Here is a 20,071-nt window from a genome sequence, read left to right as displayed (position 1 = left end):
AGTTTAGAAAAGAGACAACTCCAGGGGGATGTGAGAAAGGTTTATAAAATTATGCACATGGTGGAGAGAGTCGACAAAGAGAAATTTTTCTCCCTCTCCCCAAATACTAGAAATTGAAGGCATCCAAGCTGACGGGTAATAGATTCGGGATGGACAAAAGGAAATACTTCTTTACACAGAGAGGGATTAAAATGTTGAATCTGCTGCCAGAGGAGGTAGTGATGGCCGTTTTAAAAGGAGATTAGATAGATTTACAGAGGATAGGTCTATCAGTGGCTACTGGCCACCGTGACTGAGGGGAACCTCCACATTCAGGCCGCATCAGGGAATCAGGAAAAAATATATATATATATTGGCCACTGTAAGATAAGATAAGATAAGATAAATTTATTTTTATATCCCGCCCTCCCCCGCCAAAGGCGGGCTCAGGGCGGCTCACAGACATGGAAGACCATGATATAAATAAAATACAATATAAAACAAACAATTTTAAAATACAATTCAGTTGCGATGCAAATACATAGTTAATTAAATAGATAAAACAGGTGCTATAAAGTGCTATTGATCACAATCATGCACAAGATGGCTGGATGGCTACAGATCCATTTAGCCAGGTTCTGTCCCAAAAGCAAGCTGAAACAGAGAGGTTTTGCAAGCCCTGCGGAACTGGTTCAGGTCCCGCAGGGCTCGCACCATCTCTGGAAGTTGATTCCACCATCGAGGGGCCATTGCTGAAAAGGCTTGCTCTCTGGTTGTCTTCAGTCTAGCCTCTCTTGGCCCAGGGATTTTTAAAAGGTTTTGAGAGCTAGATCTCAGTGCTCTCTGGGGGACATATGGGGAGAGGCGGTCCCTAAGGTAGGCAGGTCCTCGGCCATATAGGGCTTTAAAGGTAATAACCAGCACCTTATAGCGAACACGGTATACAACCGGCAGCCAGTGCAGGTCCCGCAGCCCAGGCCGCATGTGTTCTCACCGAGGTAGTCGCACTAGCAGCCTGGCCGCCGCGTTCTGCACTACCTGGAGTTTCCGTGTTCGGTATAAGGGCAGCTCCATGTAGAGGGCATTGCAGTAGTCTAATCTCGAGGTGACCGTTGCGTGGATCACAGTTGCTAGGTCGCTGCGTTCCAAGAAGTGTGTGTGTCCACTGTGTGACGCAGAGTGTTGGACTGGATGGGCCATTGGCCTAATCCAACATGGCTTCTCTTATGTTCTTATGCCTCGGCCTCTATGTCCTGCTGGCTACTGCTTGAGACAAGATGCTGGACTAAATGGGCTCTTGGTCTCATCCAGCTGGGCTCTTCTTATGTTCTTATCTGCCCCTGCCTCCATAGGGACTAGAAACTTAACCTTGTTTTGAAGGAGCCAGAAGGTTCATTGCACCTCCTCCCTGACCTCTCTTGTATACCTTCTCCTTCCCCTGCAGCAACTTTTAAACGGCCGGTGGTAATTCTGGGCCCCATCGCCGACATCGCCATGCAGAAGCTGAGTGCTGAGATGCCGGATCAGTTTGAGATCGCTGGTGGGTGTTCCCTTGACCCAAGCTAAGCATCGGAGACCCTCCCACCCCATTTCCCCAAGGAATCCAGGGACAATTGTGCGGAGTTCCTCAACTGCAAGGAGCCATTTGCTGAAACAATCTCTCTCTCTTTCTCTCTCCCTCTCCCTCTTGTTTGTTAGAGAGTGTCTCCAGAGAAGGAGGATCTGCAAAAGTCATCAAGTTGGATTCGGTGCGGCAAATCGCTGAGCAGGTGGGAGACTCCATTTCCATAAATGCATGGGGTAGAAGCAGGCCTCATTTTGGGCAGCGGCAGGGGTCACTTTGTAGAAAAACAGGTGGTGGAGCTCATTCACATAACTCATCAGCATATGCCACCACCACCCCCAGCCAAAAGCAACCTGATGCAAGAAAGGAGCGCCCCAAGTAAGCGAGGCCTGCTTGGTCTGGTTAGAGATCCAGCCAGCCCAAGCAGGCCTCGCTCGCCTGGGGCTCTCCTTGGCTGTCCCCCCACAGTCAAAAGGCCAGCAAGCCACCCACTGCCCAAAATCACATCAGAAGTGGAGAAAGGGTGGCGTAGGCTTCTCCAGGGGTGAATGAGGGCTGCTGGGGGTGTGGCAAAGCCCTTGGTGGCTGGCTGGCTGCCTGCTCTCCTAATCCAGGGATTGTTATGCAGCTGCACCTCCTATTCAGTGGACAAGGAAGTTAAGTGGGGAGGAAGAGGGGGAACCCTCAGAAAGGTTTAGGAGTTGTGATCCTGTGAGCTCCTGCTGAATCTGAGGCCTGGGCAAGAGCTTTCTCCTCCTCCTCCTTCTTTCTCCTTCTAGCTTAATAAGATACAGCTTTTCCCCTGAATTTCTTTACCATTAAAAATCATAGTTCGATGGCAGAATGTACATTGAATGGATGATGCGATTTCTCTCCGTCCTTTACATAAAGAAGAGTTTTACGGTGCCTCAGAAATAACCAATTTATTGCAGCATAAAGGAACGCTGAATACATAATTGGCAGAATGAGGAATTAACAGTGGACTTAATTGTATTCGCTGGAGCTCAACTCGATGCCTACAGCTGTTGTCAATGATACTATTGAGCCTTGCTCTTCTGCATCACAAGTAGTACTATTTGCATTTCATAGTCTTTTCTACTGTGTCTGCGGATTGGGGACTGGCAAAGCGAGTTCTCTGCCTTTATATTATTTATGACATTCCTCGTCCCCATTTCTCACTGAGACGCTGAGTTTATGCTACCAGGAACCTGTTAGCTTTTGAGGAGACACGAGATGCCTTTTTGGTTTTGCCACTGCAGACTAACATGGCAACCTCTCAAGGATCTGGAGAGCCAACGTGGTGTAGTGGCTAGAGAGTCAGACGAAGATCTAAGAGAGCGAGGTTCGAATTCCCCACTCTGCCATGGAATCTTGCTGGGTGACCTTGGGCCAGTTCACACCCTCTCAGCCTCGCACTACCTCACAAAGTTGTTGTCAGGATAAAACGCAAGAAAGCAGAAGCATGCAGGGCTTTTTTTTGTGGCAAAAAAGGAAAAGGAACACGGAAAGTAAAAGACGGGGAGAAAACCTTGTTACAAGTGAAAAATTACCAACATTAAATCACTGTTACTCATGAGAAGTACTGATTACACGTTACTCACAAGAAGAAGCAAGAGCCCCGTGGTGCAGAGTGTAAAAGTTGCAGTACTGCAGTCCTAAGCTCTGCTCACGACCTGAGTTCAATCCCCGGCGGAAGCTGAGTTTTCAGGTAGCCGGCTCGAGGTTGCATCAGCCTTCCATCCTTCCGAGGTCAGTAAAATGAGTACCCAGCTTGCTGGGGGGAAAGTGTAGATGACTGAGGAAGGCAATGGCAAACCACCCCATAAAAAGTCTGCTGTGAAAACGTTGTGAAAGCAACGTCACCCCAGAGTCAGAAACGACTGGTGTTTGCACAGGGGACCTTTCCTTTCCTTTTTTCCACAAGAAGTACTGATTACGCATTGCTTATTATTATTAATGCCTTGAAAAATCATTTAACACTCATACATTGAAGAAAGCATACACTGAAAATATGAACACATGTATCAATCTACAATAATTTCATGTATGGCCCTCCCGCACAGGAAAAACACTTAATACATGAAAATTATAGGAAGGTGCCAGAATTTTCTCATCCTGAAGAGCATGTGAATGTGATACTAGGGAGAACCGATAGTGTCTGCCCTGATCAGCAACATTGCCATTATATAGAGAGCGCTGGTTCCCAATTAATTGCTGAGCAGACAGGTTAAAACGGATAAAAGGAAGTACTTCTTCACCCAAAGGGTGATTAACATGTGGAATTCACTGCCACAGGAGGTGGTGGCGGCCACAAGTATAGCCACCTTCAAGAAGGGTTTAGATAAAAATATGGAGCACAGGTCCATCAGTGGCTATTAGCCACAGTGTATGTGTGTATATAAAATTTTTGGCCACTGTGTGACACAGAGTGTTGGACTTGATGGGCCGTTGGCCTGATCCAACATGGCTTCTCTTATGTTCTTATGCTCTCAGCTTGCGGCGTTGGCTGCTCATAGAGAACTGTTGCCTAATGAAATTGACCTAAGCATATTACGAATTGAGCTGTGATTCCAGAAAACTACCTTCTTTTGTCAGACGAAGAATCGTATTTGAAACACGACCTTTACCGGAATCGTGTCACATTCACATGTTCTTCTGGATGAGAAAATTCTGGCACTTTGCTATAATTTTCATGTATTAAGGGCTTTTTTTGTAGCAGGAGCTCCTTTGCATATTAGGCCCCACCTCCCCTCCCCAATGTAGCCAATTCTCCTGGAGCTTACAGTGGGCCCTGTACTAAGAGCCCTGTAAGCTCTTGGAGGATTGGCTATGTAAGAGGGGTGTGGCCTAATAAGCAAAGGAGTTCCTGCTACCAAAAAAAAGCCCTAGAAGCATGTAAGCGACATTGCGTCCCCCATTGGGGAGACTGGAGGGATATAATTGAAGTAAATAAATACGTTTTTGCCACACCTCACCAAAGCTTAGCTGGAAAATTTGTTTTCGACTCCAGGGCTGTTTGTGGGAAGGAAAAGTACTTCTGAGCAAGCACAAAGTGCTTTTCCCTCACCACTTAATCACGGCTGCCTCTGGCCTCTTCACAAACTCTATAATACCAGGCAGCTTGGCTCCAGGCGATGAGAGAAGCACGATTTTCAGATATAAGGGAGAAGCTCACAAATGTCAAACTCATTTGTTATGAGGGCTGGATCTGACATAAAGGAGACCTTGTCGGGCCAGGTCAGGTACCTATTTAAGATTAGGTAGCAGAGATATACACTTTAGAAAGGACACAGACAAACACAGTTAAAGATTTTTTTAAAAAACAACAACTTAAACATACTTAAAACATTAGCACTCGTAGGACTTAAAGGTGCTTTCTTTGTATTTCTCCCATGAGGTCCAGGGAACTGGGCAAAGGAAGCTCTGGCTCTTTCCTTCCTTCCCCAGTGGACCAGGAGGAGGCGGAGCCTCAGCCAATAGATGGCAGAGAGGCTTGGCTCAGTAGCTCTGCTGTGTGGTTGAGAGAGCCTACCAAAGCAAGCGATCTCTCCCCACCTTCCTCCCCGAGGGAGGAGCCTCAACCAATGGAGAAACAGAGGCTTTGCTCTGTCGCTTCTGTGCAATTCAGCAAGCCTGGCAAAGCAAGCTGTGATGCAGAAGGACAATGAAGAACAAGATCCCTTCATAGGCTGGTTATGCAGAAGGAAGCAAGAGAGCGGGAGAAGGAAGCAGATGGCAGCCAGTCGCTCGAGGGCCTGATAGGAGCCCTCCGGGGGCCTGATTCGGCCCTCGGACCGCATGTTTGACACCCCTGCTCTAGAGTGAAGCGTGACTGCCATTCTAATGCAGGGAGAGCATGCCTGAATGATTGGTGAACGTGACTGAGTTTCCCCCTTGCAGGAGAGGCACGCCTTGCTGGACATCACTCCTGCAGCAGTGGAGCGTCTCAACTACGTGCAGTACTTCCCGATCGTGGTCTTCTGTGACCCTGACAGCCGCCAGGGGGTGAAGGCCATGCGGCAGTGGCTGGTGCCCGACTCCAAGAAAAGCTCCCGCCGCCTCTACGCTCAGGCCACCAAAATGCGCAAAAACTGGAGCCACCTCTTCACGGCCACCCTCAGTCTCGCGGGGAGCTCCAACAGCTGGTACCAGAGCCTCAAGGACATCATCCACACACAGCAAGGCCGGCCCATCTGGACAACGGAAGAGCAGGTGGGTGTCGAGGGCTGAGAGCTCTTGGAGGCGGTGGGATGAAACCACTACATCCTGTCTGATGTACTGGTTAAGTGTGCGGACTCTTATCTGGGAGAGCTGGGTTTGATTCCCCACTCCTCCACTTGCACCTGCTAGCATGGCCTCGGGTCAGCCATAGCTCTGGCAGAGGTTGTCCTTGAAAAGGCAGCTGCTGTGAGAGCCCTCTCCAGCTCCACCCACCTCACAGGGTGTCTGTTGTGGGGAAGGAAGGAAAAGGAGATTGTAGGCCTCTCTGAGACTCTGTCCTTGAAAGGGCAGCTTCTGGGAGAGCTCTCTCAGCCCCACCTGCCTCACAGGGTGTCTGTTGCAGGGCAGGAAGGGAAAGGAGATTGTAGGCCTCTCTCAGACTCTATCCTTGAAAGGGCAGCTTCTGGGAGAGCTCTCTCAGCCCCACCCGCCTCGCAGGTTATCTGTTGCAGGGCAGGAAGGGAAAGGAGATTGTAGGCCTCTCTGAGAATCTGTCCTTGAAAGGGCAGCTTCTGGGAGAACTCTCTCAGCCCCACCTGCCTCACAGGGTGTCTGTTGCGGGGGAGGAAGGGAAAGGAGACTGTGAGCTGCTCTGAGCCTCTGAGATTCAGAGTGGAGAACAGGATACAAATCCAATATCATCATCATCTTCTTCTTTACGCTGGTTGGATAATGCACTTCGGCAATTGTTTGCAAGCACGTTTTCTTTTGTGTGGAACTGGAAAACCCACTTGCAAACAACTGCTGGAAGTGTGTTGAAAATGCATTATCCAACGTAGGTGAAAGCAGCCTTTTACTGCGGGTGGTGGGATTCGCTTCTAAGTAAAGGTGTTTTAGATGCACGTTGGATCGGTTCAGCATGTTCTCAGCTCCCCACCCTACCATACAGGGATGTTGTGAAACGTAACGAGAGGAAGAGAGAACTGTGTCCAGCACTTTGAGGAGTTTGGACAAAGAGTACATTTTCATGCTGCCTGACAGATTCTGTAATGTTGATTAATCTCGCCAACTGATCAACTAAACCTTCCCCCCCCCTCCATTGCTTACATGCAGGGGTGGAATTCTAGCAGGAGCTCATTTGCATATTAGGCCATGCCCCCTGATGTAGCCAATCCTCCAAGAGCTGACAAGGCTCTTTTTTGTAAACTCTTGGCTACATCAGGGGTGTGTGGCCTAATATGCAAAGGAGTGCCTGCTAGAATTCCACTGCTTACATGGTCAAGCTGCAGCCAAAGCCACCGTTCCCTCAGCCTGGATGGTTCATTTGGCTACTCTAAGAAGCTGAGGGTTTTTTCACCCCATTTGCTCCTCTGCTTTAGAGCAAGGTTGTGACCGATTCCCCATTAGCCTTATGCCGCTCTCACTCTCCTCTCCTCTCCTCTGCGGGGCTTCTGTCAGATTTCACACTGTCTGCCCCGGGGCTGCAACTTGCTTCGCCTTTTTCGCGTGGCAGAAACTGGTTTTGAGAGGATCTTGTCTGCTGCACAAAAGAGGCGGGGCGAGTTGCAGGCCCAAGAGTGTGAAATCTGACGGAGATAGGCTTCCCAATCCCCAGGTCCCAGAGGGGGATCCCCCGGTTTTACAGGCTTCCCCCCTCCCCCAGCCAGCTGGCCGGCAGGGGAAGCCCCGCCCCCACAGCTATCATGCACCTCCATGAACGATTCCCATAGGGAATGATGGGGAATTGATCCACGGATCTCGGGGGCTCTGGGGGGGCTGTTTTTTGAGATAGAGGCACCAAATTTTCAGTATAGCATCTAGTGCCTCTCCCCAAAATACCCCCCAAGTTTCAAAAAGATTGGACCAAGGGGTCCAATTCTATGAGCCCCCAAAGAAGGTGCCCCTATCCTTCATTATTTCCTATGGAAGAAAGGCATTTAAAAAGGTGTGCAGTCCCTTTAAATGTGAGTTCCTTTGGAGTTCAATGATGCTTGTCACACCCTTATTCTTGGCTCCACCCCCAAAGTCTCCTGGCTCCACCTCCAAAGTCCCCAGATATTTCTTGAATTGGACTTGGCAACCCTAGACGGAGAAGAGGAGAGTGACAGCGGCGTAAGGCTAGTGGGGAATCGGTCTATTTGGGCAAACGAGCTTATTTCTTGGGGGTTTTGCAAACGATCGGGGATGGTGTCTTGGATGGACATCTGTTTGATTTTGTGCTGAAATGGGACAGCGAGAGCAATATCCTACGGCAGAGAAATTGGGAAGGCCTGGGGTGATGGGTTTCCTGTATTGCTGGCAGCTTATTAAATTTCCAGATATTACTAAATGGGGAGTCTCAGAGCAGTCTGCCATCTCCTTTCCCTTCCTCCTCCACAACAGATACCCTGTGAGGTGGGTGGGGCTGAGAGGGCTCTCACAGCCGCTGCCCTTTCAAGGACAGAGTCTCAGAGTGGCCTACAATCTCCTTTCACTTCCTCCCTCACAACAGACACCCTGTGAGGCAGGTGGGGCTGAGAGAGCTCTCACAGCAGCTGCCCTTTCAAGGACAGAGTCTCAGAGCGGCCTACAATCTCCTTTCCCTTCCTCCTCCACAACAGACACCCTGTGAGGTGGGTGGGGCTGAGAGGGCTCTCACAGCCGCTGCCCTTTCAAGGACAGAGTCTCAGAGCGGCCTACAATCTCCTTTCACTTCCTCCCCCACAACAGACACCCTGTGAGGTAGGTGGGGCTGAGAGGGCTCTCACAGCCGCTGCCCTTTCAAGGACAGAGTCTCAGAGCGGCCTACAATCTCCTTTCCCTTCCTCCTCCACAACAGACACCCTGTGAGGTGGGTGGGGCTGAGAGGGCTCTCACAGCCGCTGCCCTTTCAAGGACAGAGTCTCAGAGCGGCCTACGATCTCCTTTCCCTTCCCCACAACAGACACCCTGTGAGGCAGATGGGGCTGAGAGAGCTCTCACAGCCGCTGCCCTTTCAAGGACAGAGTCTCAGAGCAGCCTACAATCTCCTTTCCCTTCCTCCCCCACAACAGACACCCTGTGAGGCGGGTGGGGCTGAGAGGGCTCTCACAGCAGCTGCCCTTTCAAGGACAGAGTCTCAGAGCAGCCTACAATCTCCTTTCCCTTCCCCACAACAGACACCCTGTGAGGTGGGTGGGGCTGAGGATCTAGACAAGCTGGAACCAGGTCCAAAGGAGACAACTGAGAGGTGATATGATCACCCTCGTCAAGTACTCAAATGGCTGTCATACAGAGGATGGTGCAGAATTGTTTTCTGTGGCCCCAGAAGGTCAGACTAGAACCAATGGCTTTGATATTGTCAAAAGCGTTTTCGACTAAACATTAGGAAGAACTTCCTTGACAGTGAGAGCAGTTCCTCAGTGGAAGAGGCTTCCTCGGGAGGTGGTGGGCTTTCCTTCCTTGGAGGTTTTTAAAGAGAGGCTAGATGGCCATCTGACAGCAAAGTTCTGTGGAAAGGAGGGGAGAAGAATTGCACCAGTGCTTAGTTCTCATGGCCCTTTCTTACACGTCCAGGGAAATGACTTCACTGAGTCAGCTGAGTGAGGTAAAGCAGCAATTATTCTCCAGGCCTGTCACAACTTAGGGGGGTATGACCAATTGCTGCCACCACTCTGGGTTAAGGGTTCCGTTTGAGAAGGCCCAGAGTTCCCTCCCAAGCCCTTCAGGCCTCCTTTGGAAGGAAAGGTCCCCTGTGCAAGCGCCAGTCGTTTCCGACTCTGGGGTGACGTTGCTTTCACAACATTTTCACGGCAGACTTTTTACGGGGTGGTTTGCCATTGCTTTCCCCAGTCATCTACACTTTCCCCCCAGCAAGCTGGGTGCTCATTTGACCGACCTCGGAAGGATGGAAGGCTGAGTCAACCTCAAGCCGGCTACCTGAAAACCCAGCTTCCACCAGGGATCGAACTCAGGTCGTGAGCAGAGATTAGGACTGCAGTACTGCAGCTTTACTACTCTGCGCCACGGGCCTCCTTTAAGTTAGACCAAATAATAGGCGTGAAGACCAGGCAGAGTGAACAACAGAAAAAATCTTGCCAACCAATCAGAGGGACAGAAGGGATTCTGGGAAATGTAGGCTTTTCAGTATAACTCTGAGGCAGGCTTCTCTGGAGCCTGAAGGCCTTACTAGGGCCAGGATCATGACACCGCCTTTCCCCATATGTTCCCCAGAGAGCACTGCGTTGGGGAGCTCAAAATCGGCTATCCATCCCCAGACAAAGGGAGGCCATACTAAGCTTTACATGGGCCACGGCCTTCTCAGTGGCAGCACCAATGCTGTGGAATGCTCTCCCAGAGGCCATAAGAGCCCTGCAGAATCTCTCCCAATTCCCCAGGGCCTGGAAAACTGAACTTTTCCGACAGGCCTATAATAATTAAGTGGGAGAAGGCTGCCTCTTCTATGATTCTGGGCAATACCATCAGAAGGACCACTAAAAGATAAACAGAAGAATTATGACATTAGTATAATCTGATCCACCTATGTTAATATTCTTGTATAGCACCCGATATATAGTGTAAATTGTTATTTGTTCAAGTTTTATCGTTTTTAAAATTGCAACTGAAATTGTTGTTTTTAACATGACTGTTAGCCGCCCTGAGTCCGCTTGAGGAGTGGGCGGGATACAAATCTAAGGTGGGCAAATGAATAAATAAATAACTTCTGCTGTCTTCTTGGTGTGGAGGAGGTGTGGGGGTGGGGGAGAGATATTTGTGAATTTCCTGTATTGTGCAGGGGGTTGGACTAGATGACCCCAGAGGTCCCTTCCATCTCTATGATTCTATGAACCAGCCTATAAGGTCAAGTCAGGGTTCTGAGATCCATATTGCAGAAGAACAGCTGTGAGTTTGAGGCTGTTAAGTGAGTTGTTAGCAGGTTTGTTTGTTTGTTCCTGAAAGACAACCTTGGGAAGCCCCCCTCCCCTCTTTGTGATCACTTTGAGGGATGGTGGCTCCGTGGTAGAGCATCTGCTTGGGAAGCAAAAGGTCCCAGGTTCAATCCCTGGCATCTCCAAAAAAGGGTCCAGGCAAATAGGTGTGAAAAACCTCATCCTGAGACCCTGGAGAGCCGCTGCCAGTCTGAGAAGACAATACGGACTTTGATGGACCCAGAGTCTGATTCAGTATAAGGCAGCTTCATATGGTCATATATATGTTCATATATGCTACACGGTGTCATCAGAAATGTCCTCAACACTGCCATTGGACTACTGTCCCCATTTCTGCAGGTGGACGCCCCGGCTATGGAAGGCTTAGAAATGCTAAGCCAGCCCCTTGCTGGCAGTTCCGGTTACCTCACCTGCGACAGCCAGGCCAACAGTGACTACGACGAAACGGACGCGGAGGGCGAGGCGTACACGGACCAGGAGCTCGATGAACCCTACGAGGAACAGGCTCTGGCTCGCTCTTCAGAGCCCGCCGAGCAAAGCCAGGAGCTGGACTTGAGCAAGCGGGTGGCAGCCGCTCTGGCGTACCCCATCGACCAGGTAAGGAGAAGCAAAGCCCTGTTTGACCATGAAGCGGGAGTTGCCAGCCTTGTCGAACCTGCAGGCGCTTCAGGAATGTGAGAGAGGGTAGTGGGTGTCGCCACAAAATGCCTGCCGCAATAGGGTTGCCAAGTCCAAGTCAAGAAATATCTGGGGACTTTGGGGGTGGAGCCAGGAGACATTGGGGGTGGAGCCAAGATCAAGGCTGTGACAAGCATAACTGAACTCCAAAGGGAGTTCTGGCCATCACATTTAAAGGGATGGCACACCTTTTCAATGCCTTCCTTCCATAGGAAATCATGAAGGATAGGGGCACCTTCTTTTGGGGCTCATAGAATTGGACCCCCTGGTCCAATCTTTTTGAAACTTGGGGGTATATTGGGGAGAGGCACTAGATGCTATACTGAAAATTTGGTGCCTCTTCCCCAAAAAACAGCCCCCCCCAGAGCCCCAGATACCCGCAGATCAATTCTCCATGATTTTCTATGGGAATAAATCTCCATAGGGAATAACAGAGTTCCCAGCAGACATTTCCCTCCCCTCCCCCCGCTTTCTGACGACCTTGAAGCGGGGGGAGGGTCTCCAAACCGGGGGATCCCCTGCCCCCACCTGGGGATCGGCAACCCTATGCCGTGAGGATGTGGCCAATCACAAAGCAGCAATTGCAATACAATTTCCCCTTAATTTATTAAGGGAAGAAACAAAGAGGTCTAGACAGGGTTTTTAGTTCATCCTTGGTTTTAACACTGATTTTACATCTTCAGTGTCAGTGTCTTAAAGTCTGTATTCGTATTTTATGTATATTTTAGGTGGTATCATATTTTAGTGTATAATATTGTATATTTATATCACCTTTTATTGGTTATGAATTGGACTTTTATGAATTGTTTGTTGGTCTATGACTGTTATAAATAAGTAAATTAAAATTAACAGCAACTGGGTTCCATGTCAGGTTCCAACTTGCCCACTTACAGGGCTTTCTTTTGTAGCAGGAACTCCTTTGCATATTAGGCCTCACACCCCTGATGTAGCCAACCTTCTTGGAGCTTACAGTAGGCCCTGTAAGAAGAGCCCTGTAAGGAATTCTAGCAGGACCTCCTTTGCATATTAGGCCACACCTCCCTGATGTAGCCAATCCTCCTGGAGCTTCCAGTAGGCCCTGTACGAAGAGCCCTGTAAGGAATTCTAGCAGGACCTCCTTTGCATATTAGGCCACACCTCCCTGATGTAGCCAATCCTCCTGGAGCTTCCAGTAGGCCCTGTGAGAAGAGCCCTTTAAGGAATTCTAGCAGGACCTCCTTTGCATATTAGGCCACACCCCCCTGATGTAGCCAATCCTCCTGGAGCTTCCAGTAGGCCCTGTACTAAGAGCCCTGTAAGGAATTCTAGCAGGACCTCCTTTGCCTATTAGACCACACCCCCCTGATGCAGCCAATCCTCCTGGAGCTTCCAGCAGGCCCTGTACTAAGAGCCCTGTAAGGAATTCTAGCAGGACCTCCTTTGCATATTAGGCCACACCCACCCTGATGTAGCCAATCCTCCTGGAGCTTCCAGTAGGCCCTGTACGAAGAGCCCTGTAAGGAATTCTAGCAGGACCTCCTTTGCATATTAGGCCACACCCCCCTGATGGAGCCAATCCTCCTGGAGCTTCCAGCAGGCCCTGTACGAAGAGCCCTGTAAGGAATTCTAGCAGGACCTCCTTTGCATATTAGGCCACACCCCCCTGATGCAGCCAATCCTCCTGGAGCTTCCAGCAGGCCCTGTACGAAGAGCCCTGTAAGGAATTCTAGCAGGACCTCCTTTGCATATTAGGCCACACACCCCTGATGGAGCCAACCTTCTTGGAGCTTACAGTAGGCCCTGTAAGAAGAGCCCTGTAAGCTCCAGGAAGGTTGGCTACATCACGTGGGTGTGGCCTAATAGGCAAAGGAGCTCCTGCTACAGAAAAAGCCCTGCCCACTTACGATGGGGACATCCAGCCAATGTTAGTCCACCTGCCATCAGCGGGCAGAAACTAGGGCCCAAGAGACAGTGGCCATCATCCTGAGCAGGGGGGGAAATGAAAAATAAGGCCTCATCTACTTACTGGAAGTGCTGATCGCAGAATTCCTTCCCTGTTCCTAGAGCGACGGAAAAGCTATAAAGGTAGCTCTAGCACATGGGTGGCCAAACTGTGGCTCAGAAGCCACATGTGGCTCTTTCATACATATATTGTGTGGCTCTTGAAGCCCCCACCGCTTTGTGAGCTGGCCTGGAGAAGGCATTTCTCTCTTTAAATCTCCAAGCCAAACCAGCTGGTGGCTTGGAGAATGCATTTAAAGTTAAAGTTGCTTTCTTTCTACCCCTCCCGCCCTGTCTTGCGTCTCTCAAACGTCTGACATTTATTCTCTGTGCCTTTTACGTGAAGCAAGTTTGGCCATCCCTGCTCTAGCAATTGCCAGAAACTCTATGGTGATGTTACCATACAGCTTCTGATGATTTGCTAGAGCTACTGTTGTCATTTCCAGGTAGCTCTAGGAACTGTATGGTCAGACCTTCCGGTAAGTAGCCAAGGCATTTCCCTTTTCAATTTTTCTCCCAGGATAGTGGCCCCCCGCAACCTTCCCCAGTGGTTGCCAGACACTGCCTGGCAACCCTCTGTCTGTGCTAATCATTATCCTCTCGTGGAGGCAGGTTCTTCCAAATAGCAGATGCAGAGGCAACATCACTTCTGCAGGACTATACTGCATACCCTGCAGTTGTGGACAAGTTTACATCGGGACCACACAACACAGCATCCAGACAAGAGTAAAAGAACATGAAAGACACTGCAAACTTGGCCAACCTGAAAAATCAGCAGCGGTTGAACATAACCTAGCTCAAATAGGACACAGTATCTTATTCCAAGACTGTAATGCTGGATAACACATCCAATCACCATGTTAGATTACGCAGGGAAGCCATTGAAATCCATAAACATAAACACGATTTCAACAGGAAGGAAGGAAGTTTAAAAATGAATAGAGCATGGCTTCCAGTCCTGAAAAACACAAATGCCCTACAACTTACAACACTACAGATAAGGTTAGGATTTCAATAGCCAATTCATGTAAAAAAGAACCCCCTCAGGTAAGCTCCTCCATTAGCATGTCACAGCCCAGGAAGCTCCCACAAGATAATGACTCAGCCCTACCCCACCTGCCCTAGATATAAATTACCTGCCTACCAATTTCTTCTCAATTTGACCCAGAGAGAACTCCAGATTTCTGGGTTACACTTCTGGGCTGCCAGTCACAATTGCTGGCGAAGCATCAAGTCTCACAGTGCCAAGACCATGGCCACACAGCCCGGAAAATCTACAACAGGGATTCCCAACCCCAGGCCCTGGACCGGTACTGGTCCGTGGCCTGTTTCCAGGTGGGCCATGCAGCTGCCTCCCCCCCCCCCCCCCGGCAGCCTCACCATTCCCCATTTATACTACTTTAAGGCCAGGGAAGGTGCCATGAAGCGCTTTCCAGGCCGACCTCCGCCACCCCCTGCTGATCAGCTGATCCAATCAGCGGGGAAAACCGCAGCAGCAGCGATTAGGTCAGCTGATCGGTATGGGGGGGTGGGAGGTTGGTCTGGATGGCGCTTCACCTTCCCTGGCCTTAAAGTAGCAAAAACAGGAGGCGGTGAGGCTGCATGGGGGCAGGGAACGGGGCAGAGGAGGGAGGAGGAAACGAGGGGGAGGAGGAGGTGCAGGGGGGGGGCTGCCGCTGGCTCTGGGGCCGCAGTGGGCCAGCCAGCCCTGGGGCCACTCCCTGAGATAAAAAAAGGTTGGGGGCCTCTGATCTACAACAACCAACGTCTCCGACTTTTGAGAAGATGTGGAGTAAAAGCTGGAAGCAGCTCTTTGAAACTCAGCTGAGTCTCTGCACTGAAGCAGCTTCCAAAGGAAGGGGGAGGGTTTGCTGGGTCTGGAGACAGCTGTGGGTACCACCAATGGTGAGGGCACACATGCCCTGCGTGTGGGAGTTAGGCCATCTAGGCGGCTGCCTAGGGCACCCCCTCCCCACACACTAGCTGGCGCAGCACCGCCTCTTTCGCCCGCCCGAGACCCGGGTGGAGGAAAGAGGCAGCTGGGCCTCGCTCCCAGGCTGCCTCCCGTGCAAGGGAAATTTAACAGCAAAATACTCTCCCCGTTTACAAAATTATTAGTGTAATATAGTCACAGTAATTCACAATGTTACAATACAAATATGCAGTCAAAAAAACATCCCGTGCGCCACACAGCTACTGTCCATAAATCAATATTCTTTCTAAATCCAGCCCGACGATAAAAAGAACCGGTCCGATTTCATTTTGGATGTGAGCCATCCTTCTTGGAGTGCCACGACAATTCTGTAGTGTCGTATAATATATTTGATGACACTATAGAATTGTTGTGGCGTTGTCAGCTCTCGGAGGTTTGGCTACATCAGGGGGCGTGGTTTAATATGCAAAGGAGCTCCTGCTAGAATCCCACCCCTGCCCAGGAGTAAGCCCAGTGAACTTAAGAGGACTTACTTTAGGAGTAAATATGCACAGGAGAGAGAGAGAGAGAGAGAGCACAGGACAGGCACCAGATAACCCCACTAGGAGCAGTTTGTTTCTTTCATCTCAAGAGGCATTTACGGTAAGTCTTGACTGACTTTCGCTTGGGTTGCTTGGAATGACAAAGGCGTGACATTTCCGTGTGGCTCTCGCTGTTCTTCACCTTGTGTTTTCTCTCTTTCCGTCTCAGCACGAAGGTGACCAGCAGCCCCAGGGGCAGTGGAGACAAGACTATGACATCAGGTAAGCCACCGTCAGGGAAGGGGGCGGGGCTCAGGGGCAGGGCATCTGCTTGGCATGCTGAAGGCCTCAGGTTCATCTCCAGGTAAGAGGACTCGGTAGCAGGTGATGTGGAAAGACCTTTGCCTGAGCCCCTGCCCCAGTCTGTCTTGACAATACTGACTTCGACGGACCCACAGGGCGATGTGGGGGGGGGCGGGGCTCTAATTCAGTATAAGGCAGCTTCGTGTGTCCCTGTAGGGGCCCCCAGCTTCCTGACCGAGTGAGGATATTCCTGACGTAGCTGCTGGAGGAAAGGACGAAGCAGGAAGTTCTTTTGTTACTGCTGCCCCACGCAGTGTCAGCTTTGCAAAACAGGGGCACGTTTCACTTAGCACCCTTCCCCCCCTCCCCGCCATGGCGGGCTCTTGGTGGGGGCAGGCAGTGTCCAGAGGCTCTCTGTAGGCCTGGGGTTATTTGCAAGCCTTTCCCAGATTGATCAAGGTGCTGCGCAGATTTCGTTCTCAAACGACTGGGATTTCGGACCTGTTCTAGAAAGAGCTCGCAGATGTGCACGAGGGTGTGGCACAGTGGGACTTCACAAGCGCTGCCATTCGACCCCACCTGGTTCTTCCGTTTCTTAGACCTACTTTGCAGGGTTGTTATGAGGGGAGTGTTGAGGGGCAGGGGGAGTCCAAAAAGCACCCCAGAGCTCTCTGGAGTAGTGAATAAATACAACCAGGGCTAATGAGATACCGAAGGTTATCAGTGGCGGACTGGGTCTAAAAATATTGGTTGCCAGGAGACAAAGTGGGCCCACCCACAACTATAAGGCTATCATTAAATTGTATAAGAAATAACATTTTCAAAAGATACATAAGTGGAAAAAGGTACAATTAAAACTTTTGCAAAATAAATGTGTGTGTTTATATATATATATAATTACAGTGTACATATATTGTACGTTTTACGGGCAGAGTGCAGTAGATATTAAATGTCAATACAGATTGCATTTTCTCCAGGGGAGCCGATCTCTGCCAGCTGGAGATCACTTGGAAAAGCGGGCGATCCCCAGGCCCCACCTGGAGGCTGGCAACCCTAAATGCAATGTAAATTTTCTTTATTTATTCAGATTTATATCCTGCCCTCCCCTGACGGGCTCAGGGCGGCTAACAACAAATAAAAACAATGTAAAATATTACAAACAAAATATACAATAAACCATTTCCATTCTATAGTCATTAAAAAGTCCAAGACGCATGCTGATGTTAGTTGCATTACAGTAACAATATTGGAACTTCTACTATATTTTCAAGCTACTAAAAGGACATTAACATTTTTAACATATTGTCTAATGTTTAAGAGGGCCAGTTTGGTGTAGTGGTTAAGCGCGCGGACTCTTATCTGGGGGAAACCGGGTTTGATTCCCCACTCCTCCACTTGCACCCGCTGGAATGGCCTTGGCTCAGCCATAGCCCTGGCAGAGGTTGTCCTTGAAAGGGCAGCTCCTGGGAGAATTCTCTTAGCCCCACCCACCTCACAGGGTGTCTGTTGTGGCGGAAGAAGGGAAAGGAGATTGTAGGCCGCTCTGAGTCTCTGTCCTTGAAAGGGCATCTTATGGGAGAGCTCTCAGCCCCACTCACCTCACAGTGTGTCTGTTGTGGGAGAGGAAGGGAAAGGAGATTGTAGGCCACTCTGAGACTCTGTCCTTGAAAGGGCAGCTCCTGGGAGAGCTCTCTCAGCCCCACTCACCTCACAGTGTGTCTGTTGTGGCGGAAGAAGGGAAAGGAGATTGTAGGCAGCTCTGAGTCTCTGTCCTTGAAAGGGCATCTTATGGGAGAGCTCTCAGCCCCACTCACCTCACAGTGTGTCTGTTGTGGGGGAGGAAGGGAAAGGAGATTGTAGGCCACTCTGAGACTCTGTCCTTGAAAGGGCAGCTTCTGGGAGAGCTCTCTCAGCCCCACCCACCTCACAGGGTGTCTGTTGTGGGGGGAGAAGGGAAAGGAGATTGTAAGCTACTCCGAGTCTCTGATTCAGAGGGAAGGGCGGGGTATAAATCTGCCGCCTTCTTCTTCGTCAGGGGTCCACTTGGCATCCGGCAAGCTGAGGCCCTGGCCTGTCTGCCACTGAAGGTTATTTGTAAAAGAAAGCTAGTGTTCAGGTTCTTTAAATCAGTTCAGGGCAGTCTTGTGTCTCTTTGCCTGCAAGAAACCGACCCACCAAATTACCTTGCAGACTTCATCCTCCTCCTTGTGTCTCCTTCCCAGGGAATACGAACACCAAGCTCTCCGGAAGAAGTTCACGCAGGCTCAGGCCTACGAATCTGAATCGGACCAGGACTACGGTTACGACTGGGGGCCAGCCACAGACCTGTGACCTCCCCGTCCCCATCCCCGCAACATCTCCCCTGTGCCTTCTCCATCCCCCTCCAAAAAACCTTTAAAGACTTTTGCATCCTACGCAGGGGGGGAAAGGACATTTTCGGCAAGCTCTTCTTCCTTTTGCAGCCCTGCGCCTTTGTGAGAGGCTCGCCAAGGGGACTTTTCTGGCGCGAGGGTGAAGATGGAGCACCTTCCCCTCAGCTGATGTCTTCTACCCTGCAGGGGTAACCTGAGCGTGGCCTCCTTTCCTCAGGCCCCAGAAAATAGGCTGCTCAATACCTCCCGCTTCTCAGGTGAAAATCTGGCCACCTTTCCCGTTTTCCTCAGAGGCCGAGGACACAGGGAAGGTGCCAGAGCTCTCTATGGTACTGCGTTGGTCCCACTTCACTTGTTGCCTGGCATGGGAGGTCTGAGGAGAAGGGGGAGTCCAGGAGAACTTTCCCCTCCCCATTCTCTTGGGGAGCTGCGTGTTCCGTCCATGGCCTCCGGCGCCCCTTGTTCTCGACTTGCAGGATTCGTCCTGCAGGCTGCACAAGCAAAGCCAGGCTTGAGAATGCGTAACTGAAAGAACCACAACTACCTGTCATCTTTTTAACAGTACGATCGCCACTATGTAGACCTTTTTGTATGGATTGTTTTTAGCTATGCAGCATCTCCCACCAAATATGGGCTTTTTAAATATATATACACCCCAACTTCGTTATCAGTCTGGAGGCTGCCTAGCCTCAGGTCGGCCCAGCGAAGCCCTCTACTTGCGATGCACGATGTTTGCTTTGTAATAAAGAAATCTTTGAGTTGTGTCGCACCTTCTCTCCTTTGGCTCAGCAACAAGGAGGAAGCAATTTGGGCGAGGGACTGTGTCAGTAGGGCAGTCAGACCTCAGGTTCAGCGGAAACTCACAGGAGCACAGCTCCTGAACCTACTTTTCTGAGGGTTCCCCTCCTCCTCCCCTCTTACCTACCTTGTCATTGAATAGGAGGTGCAGCTGCATAACAATCCCTGGATTAGGAGAGCGGGCAGCCAGCCAGCCAGCCACAAGGGGCTTTGCCACACTCCCAGCAGCCCTCATGAACCCCAGGAGAAGCCCACACCACCCTTTCTCCACTTCTGATGTGATTTTGGGTGGCCTGGTGATCTTTTGACTGTGGTGGGGGGTGGCCAAGGAGAGCCCCAGGTGAGCGAGGCCTGCTTGGGCTGGCTGGATCTATAGTCAGCCTAAGCAGGCCTCGCCCGCCCAGGGCTCTCCTTCCTTGCATTGGGTTGCTTTGGGCTGGGGGTGGCATATGCTAATGAGTTATGCTAACGAGCTCCACCATCTATTTGAGGGCAGTCTTGGTTGTGGGGTTTCCTCCTTTCCCAAATCTGAAACATTCCAAAAATGCTGCTTTGCCCCTGGTGGGTAGGGCCCGTGGGTCGACATACCTAAAATTCTGCAGCAGCCCAAGACAATTACTGACTGCAATAATGAGTTTCCTGAGCATCGAACTGTTGTGAATGAGAAGGTCTGTGGTTCAGATCCTGCCCGTTTCTGAGATGGATTTGGACAAGTCAATAGTCTCTCAGCCTTACCTCCTTATCTACAAGGGCTGCATGTGTGTGAAGGGGGAGGAATAATAGCAACTTAGTATTACTGGGAGCGTACCTACTAATGCCTCTGAGAATTTGAGAATGCTGTTCACCCGGTCACTGTTACCATGTGGAGTTCCAAA

General features: G+C 50.3%; 1 protein-coding gene across 1 annotated transcript in view; it reads left to right on the top strand.

The window, feature by feature from the left end:
- TJP3 (tight junction protein 3) overlaps nt 1–19,167 on the top strand; it is an 82,983-nt gene extending 63,816 nt beyond the window's left edge. Inside the window, exons 16-19 of the mRNA XM_060232844.1 lie at nt 5,444–5,755; nt 10,951–11,208; nt 15,953–16,005; nt 18,249–19,167. Coding sequence (XP_060088827.1) covers nt 5,444–5,755; nt 10,951–11,208; nt 15,953–16,005; nt 18,249–18,357 — 732 coding nt within the window. The 3' untranslated portion in view covers nt 18,358–19,167. The remainder of the gene's footprint in view (nt 1–5,443; nt 5,756–10,950; nt 11,209–15,952; nt 16,006–18,248) is intronic.
- Nucleotides 19,168–20,071: the final 904 nt, after the last annotated feature.

This window comes from Heteronotia binoei, chromosome 2 (assembly GCF_032191835.1).
Source record: "Heteronotia binoei isolate CCM8104 ecotype False Entrance Well chromosome 2, APGP_CSIRO_Hbin_v1, whole genome shotgun sequence".
NCBI classification, from domain to species: Eukaryota; Metazoa; Chordata; class Lepidosauria; order Squamata; family Gekkonidae; genus Heteronotia; species Heteronotia binoei.
This window is presented reverse-complemented; position numbering and strand designations above follow the sequence as displayed.